Source organism: Bactrocera latifrons, unplaced genomic scaffold, assembly GCF_001853355.1.
Source record: "Bactrocera latifrons isolate USDA-ARS-PBARC rearing strain unplaced genomic scaffold, ASM185335v1 scaffold_35, whole genome shotgun sequence".
Lineage (NCBI taxonomy): Eukaryota > Metazoa > Arthropoda > Insecta > Diptera > Tephritidae > Bactrocera > Bactrocera latifrons.
Genome location: NW_017536990.1, coordinates 203,435 through 210,238, shown reverse-complemented (window position 1 = coordinate 210,238; position 6,804 = coordinate 203,435). Strand labels below are relative to the sequence as shown.

The 6,804-nt window shown below is 32.7% G+C and overlaps 2 protein-coding genes across 6 annotated transcripts in view; one reads left to right on the top strand and one right to left on the bottom strand.

Annotated features, from left to right (window-relative positions):
* LOC108971659 overlaps positions 1-3,512 on the bottom strand; it is a 15,627-nt gene extending 12,115 nt beyond the window's left edge. The window contains exons 1-2 of one of the 5 annotated variants that reach the window (XM_018937887.1): positions 3,181-3,512; positions 423-998 (exon numbers count right to left, since the gene is read on the bottom strand). In XM_018937887.1, the coding sequence (XP_018793432.1) occupies positions 423-786 (364 nt within the window). In that variant the 5' untranslated portion in view covers positions 787-998; positions 3,181-3,512. Of the gene's footprint in view, positions 1-422; positions 999-2,865; positions 3,142-3,180 lie in introns of those variants that run through there. The other 4 variants (XM_018937888.1, XM_018937889.1, XM_018937891.1 and 1 more) reach the window with 4 other exon arrangements.
* Positions 3,513-4,929: 1,417 nt separating this feature from the next.
* LOC108971610 lies at positions 4,930-6,294 on the top strand. Its single transcript, XM_018937788.1, has 2 exons — positions 4,930-5,519; positions 5,783-6,294. Exons 1-2 carry the CDS (start codon positions 5,360-5,362, stop codon positions 5,941-5,943), a joined length of 321 nt encoding a protein of 106 aa, XP_018793333.1. The 5' UTR covers positions 4,930-5,359; the 3' UTR covers positions 5,944-6,294.
* The last annotated feature ends 510 nt before the right edge of the window (positions 6,295-6,804 follow it).

Here is a 6,804-nt window from a genome sequence, read left to right as displayed (position 1 = left end):
ATACTCTCCTTAGCAACTTTGTTGCGAGAGTATAAAAATAGCGGAATAGCTACAGTGTTAAAAAAAATTTCAATTGTAACGAAATAAAGTTATGATGCCAGTCCGAAATTCCACGTATGTGAATCATGAATAACATAAAAACGATGGGTCAATGGAAACTTTTGGCCTCCCCGCTCTCAGATTAAGATGGTTTAAGGATGATAAACAGGAAGGAGAAAGTGTGTTGACATCTAACCAATGGGTAAGGACTAATCATACATTTATTCATATTTTACTGAATTTTCATCGACATGAATATCATTCTATCTGACCTTGCTTAACTTTTGTAGGGCTATCGTTTTGACTTTTTTTAAAGAAAATAATGTCACTGGAAATTAAGCCGAAAGACAACTAATAAATTTTGATTACATATCAGCACTAACCTTCAACCATACTTAGCGTATCTCCTGAAGTTTTCTCGTCGGTATCCAGTTCAGTAGAATTTTGAAGTGGTACTATTGTCGACGATATCGATACATCTGTCCCGCTTTCCAAGGCAAAATATTTATATTTAACACTGCGTGGTTGCAACCGCTGATTAATTTTTTTACCGCGTTCAACTTCAGAAACATTAACAAATTCCATTGGCATTGATTTTTGTTGCACGCGTTCATATTCACTATTAAATATATCGCTTTTACCTCGTTGAGGGATAACTAAGTTTTTGCCATTGCTACTGCTAAAAACTGTGAATAAAAGCACTACTACTATCAGCTCAGTTGCACGTGCGCATTTTTGATTGTACATATTCACAGTTTATCAACGACTTTCATTTATTATACTTCTGCTTTTTGTTGTAGAAATGTTTATTGCTATCTATTTTTAATGTAAAAATAAGATGGTTCGAGCACCTGCAATGTTAAACCTTTCACATTTCGGCGATAATATCGAGTCAGATTGAATATCTTTCAAAATTAATTATTGATGGTGATAGCCGACAGTTTATCATACATCGAAATCTGAAAAGAAATTAATAAATATGAGGAAATAGTATTATTCACTAAAGAACACTTTAAACCACATAATTTTGAAGATAGATTTTCAACTATTTTTTTTTTTTTAATATCACACATTTTGACCAATCCAAACGGTTTAAAGACCAGAGAGACCTAACTTTTGACATTGCTGAGGTGTATTCAAGAAAATATTTGCAAGCTATTTTACAAATTTATAACTCATACATTGCGGGACATATTCAGCATTAGGTTTGTTAAAATAACGAAAATAATTTTGTTTAGTATATGGGGTTTGTAAATAATTTTTGTTACAATTGACCGATATATGCATTTCGATGTACTCATATGGCATAAAGACAACCGGAAGTTTGAAAATCCAATATAAGAGATAAGGGAATATTGAACCGTTTTTATTTATTTACATTATGACAAAAAAAACGACAATTGTAAATAAATTCCCCCGGTAAACGATATTTCTAAAAAAGTATTTTGCTAAGTTGGTAGAACTACCCTTAATTACTCTACCAAATATCAGAGCGTTCTGCCAACTAGTTTGTTTACAACAGCTGTTTAATACATATACCGATATGTGAGTAGTGCGTTACGATTTTTTTAAAAAGTCTTATTAAAAAAGTGATGGATATGGTTCATGAAAATGGTCAGGGAAGTGTTAGAAAGATGGCAAGAGAGCTGGACATCTCTCCGGAGTCCGTTCGAATGATTTTGGTGGATATTTTGGGAATTAAACGTTTATGCTCGGCTCGTTCCGATAAAGCTGAATTGTTTTCAAAAAGAGTACTATTGTGACCAAATTCAAAGCAAAAAACGCAATGAATACCATCGATCACCAACCGTGTTCACCAAATTCGGCTCCGTGTGATTTTTTCTTGTTTTCCAAACTGAAATTGTCGCTCCGTGAAGCGCGCTTTCAGTCGATCGATGAAATCGGTGGAGCAGATCCCGAGATAAAGGTTTCCACTTAAATGTTAGTTATGTATGTACATATATACCTTTATGTAGTACTTGGTTACGGTGTTTATTTAATGGCATATTATGGGAGTGACAGTGGTCCGATTAAACTCCTCCACGTACTTGTCTTTCCTTTTTTTGTCAAGGAATAGCCTGCACAGAGGGAGGGATGGACGGACAGACAGTCACCCGGATCTATTTATCTCGATAACTTTTAGGTGGCAACGTGTTGCAATGAATAGTATAAGAATAGATATCTGCGATTTTTTTACATTTTTCTATATCAAGATTTGATATTTTACTTAAATGACCGAAATAGCTACACATGGTGAAAAATTTTTAAATTCAAGTTCGTAATTAGGACACCTAAAATACCCGACGGATCTCTTGGATGTGTTGTGTAGTGCTATTTATTTACACATCGCTTTTATCTTCAGATCCGTGTTTATAACCAATTATTTAAAAAAAATTTAGAATGTCAAGTTTAATATAAAAATGTAGCTTCTTCACAAATTAATTTGTTTTAATACAGAAAAATAAATTATACAACAAGAGAATATAATTATTCATGCATATATATATAAGTTGGAAGCTTTTAATCGTTGAATTTAATAGTGGCCAACAATTATAGTTATTGCTTAAACCAACGCTTTACCCCGCGTTGATTGGAATGTCGTAAGAGAGCTGCAACCCTAACTTGTTTCTTGTATCTAAAAGCGAATTTATATGCTGCAAGAGAGTTGGTGGCATATACTTACATACATATGTATTTATGTACTTAGCTTATATACAATAATAATTTCGCATTTTAGTTTTTTTCATATGTATATATGTTATTATTTAATTCACACACACGTGTGCAAAGTATTTGAAATATTTGACAAACTTTTAATGCACATACATTTATGGGTGTACTAGATATGTAACATGTTTTTCATATTCCCAATTCGATGCACACTTTACATTATACATACATACATATATCTGAATGTATTAGTATTTTCAATTCTTTTTGTTTGAGGTTTCGGTGATGTATTTTGTAAGCCCACGTGTGTATGTAAGTGCATAATAAGCAAAAGCTTAGCTTAATATACATAGTTTGAAACGAAAACTGAAATTCACAAACACTAACACACTTGAACACGTTACTGTATATGTATATTTAGTACGTAGATGTAATCTAATTCATTTAAATGAAACTTGTGCTAGGTCCCACCTGTTGAATAACAAAGCAAAATTAGCGTTGTAGCAAAATTAGCTTTCCAAAAACTTTTTCACTCTTTTGCTAAAACAAATTATTTAATTTTTAAGTTTTCTTTGCTCTGCTCTAGCCAGCAAAATTGCACTTGCTACTTCCTTTTGCTGAACGTTATCATTATATTTTACATTTTATTTTCAGTGTACCAACTGGAAAATCACCATGTTTATTCATAATTTCTCCGTATTATCTGACTTCAACCTGGAGTTGCTTCGCGTTAACTGAACTAAAAGTTAAAGCTTCGTTTGGCTGAGAAACGAAAAACCTAGTTATAACAAAATGGCGTCATTAAGAGCTATGTATTTTTTTCGATAAAGCTTTTGCTTTTAATAACTAGTAAAACAAATGTTAAATGTATGAACATGCTTTGGCAAGCTATCTTCGAATGCTGCATAATCTGCTCTATTACAAAAATGTACAGCACTTTGGTGTTTTATTAATATGAACATCAAATAACGATTCAAGTTGTGGTCTATGTGCATATTTAAATTTAAAATTTATAACTTAAAATGTATAAGTTCAAAGTACTTAAGTTATTTAAACATGTTTACAACAACAATAGTAATAATATTTATGAATTATCTATTATGCAAGGCTAACATCGTACTACTAACTACTTTTTGAATTTTGGAGTTTGAATTGATAAAATATAATATGTATCTCTGAATTAAATACATATACATAATTTTTTATTTATATTGTTGCTTTCCACTATTTTATTATTATCCTTTGCTCAATAAACATATCTAAAATGTTGATTTTTTATCTATTAAATTGTTATTTTATAATTTAAGAGAGAAGAGAGAAGACATGAACTTTCTTTATATTTCTATGTTCTCTGGTGCTTCGGACTGGGCGGCCATCTAGCGACAAACGCTGCATCTCGAATAAAATATTTCCATAAAAAAATAAGAAATATACTTTTTTCTAGAAATATATTTCATGAAAAAAAAGATTTCAGATTTAAAGATTTCAATAATTGTAACACATTTTTTATATACCAATTAAATAAATAAATTTAATATGAGCACTGATATTTTGATTTATCCTTGAATAAGTTTATTAAATTTAAGACTTCGCTCATTCGCCAATCCTTTGGTAGAATTTTTCTGCAAAGTAACTATATTAAACCATATATTAATTATTTAGAAAAATATATTCAATTATTTTGAAAATGTACTTGCTTATTAATTAGTACTTTATTTTTATAATTTGACACAACCATCTTAATACTCGACTAATTTTAAAATAACCGAAATATCCGTCGCCATATAAATGTACATATGTAAATGAACTGTGTCGCCTCTTCGAAATTTTGATAGAAATAAAAACTCATCTATACATTGCTGCAGTGATAGTACATTCCATACAATAGTTAGCATACAAATTTGTATTCAAAAGGAATATAGAGTCTCCACACACAATAGTGGAAATAACGTAATATCTCGACGGGAAATATATCATTTCTAGAAACATATTGCTTATGGTTAGTAATATATATCTTGATATCCCTTGACAGTTGTGTTGGGCAACTCTTATCTTTTTACGGTTTGCAAAGCAACAGTAACAATTTTCATTAGAGAAAGTAAATCGTTCATTTTAGCATACCCTTTGTTTTCTGCGCTTCGTGGTTTCAGTATGAACTGTCACGGAAAGCGAGGAAAGTTTTATATGAATGGACCTTTAGTGTCAAAAGTCGACGTGAAAACATGCAATGATTTTTTTCGCTTATCTTGTTGTTTTTGTTTTGTTGTTAGACTTTAGGGACGCGTTATCACGTTTATGACCTTGGTGTCCGAAGTCTAAAAAAAGTTTCATTTCATTTTAAAATGTATGGTGGAGAATTTTTTCCATTCGCCAAAGAACATTTCAATTGGTCTTCGACAAAATTATGTAGTATTTATAACCGGACGAATCGAAAATTGCTATGTAAAGCGGTAAGGAATCGCGTCAATATGTAAGACGTCCACCAAATACGTACCAGCCGATATACTATATGTACAAAACATAAGAGGTAAAACTTAGACATGAGTATCATGGTGTGGGTATGCCTTTTTTGGCAAGTTGTAGGAGCCATTTATCGGATCAAAGAAAACATGAATGTTGACACCCCTATGCCGAAGTACGTCAGAACATTATGTTGTCGTATGTCAGTGAAAAAATGCAGCTTGTTTGGAAGTTCCAACAGGAGAATAATCCCAAACACAAAACTAAAGTTGCTAAACGTGAATGCCAACGTAATGGAAAAGTAGCCACAGTTCAATTGACGTCTTCTACATCACAATGCAACTATGGAGGTGTGTGAACAAACGAGTATATTTTCAAAGAAAGATACCAAACACTTATTGACTCAATACGCAACTAAATACTAAATTCAAAAAAATACATTATCCTGTTTAAAAACAAAAAATAAGAAAAATACACATTTACTCACATTTTGTTGGAATTTTGCGTATAATTTGTTATACTACTAAGTTTTTGACCGATGAAATTTTTAGTAAATTTTTAACTTTATTTATAATTTATGGTAATGCGTTTAACAATGAGAATTTTTTGTTAGACATTATATATATTGTTAGGGATTTTATGGCGCGTGGATTTGTAGAAGTTTCCGCAAGTGAGGAACGTTCACTGAGCGGCTTGACTTGTGCCACTTACTACAGTGGCCAAATAAAGGAGCACAAATTCGGTGTGAGATTCATGGAGGGAGAGACTGACTAGAGGCACTCATCCCGGTGGATGAACGTATAGTCATAATCCGCATCAAAGCGATGGTTTTTCAACATATTGCTGATTGCGCCCATAACCCGATGGTCGAGACGCTGCAATCACAACAGGCAGCCTTACATCGACAATGTATAATTTTGTAGAATTGCGTACAATTGCTGGCTTACGCTGATGATATTAACACCATTGACCTCAACATCCTTGCCATAGTGATCGCATCCTTCCCACGTCACTGTTGACAGTCCTAACTTCGAAGTCGTAGATAATTTCGTCTATATTTGGAACTAGTATTAACACCAAAAATAATGTCAGCCAACATGTGCTACTTCGGACTGAATAGGCAATTGAGAAGTAAAGTCCTCTCTTGACCAAATTCTATAAGTTACTCATTATTCCCGTCCTAATATTTGGTGCAGAGACGTGGACGATGACAACATCTGATGAGTCGATGTTACAAGTTTTCCAGAGAAAGGTTCTGTGAAAGATTTATGGTCCTTTGCGCATTGGCAACGTCGAATATCGCATTCGATGGAACGATCTGTATGAGTTATATGCACCACGACATTGGCTGGATAAACTAGGTGTAGAACAACTTAGCTACACTTGGAATTTCCAATTGACGCCAAACAGCGAAAAGAAAGAACGACTTGCGCACTGTTGTAAACTCAGCTATAACCGCGTAAGCGGTGTCTACCCAATGAGGAAGAAGAGGAGATTTTATGGTAGACAATTATTTTTATACTCTCGCAACAAAGTTGCTAAAGAGAGTATTATTGTTTTGTTCACATAACGGTTGTTTGTAAGTCCTAAAACTAAAAGAGTCAGATATAGGGTTATATATACCAAAGTGATCAG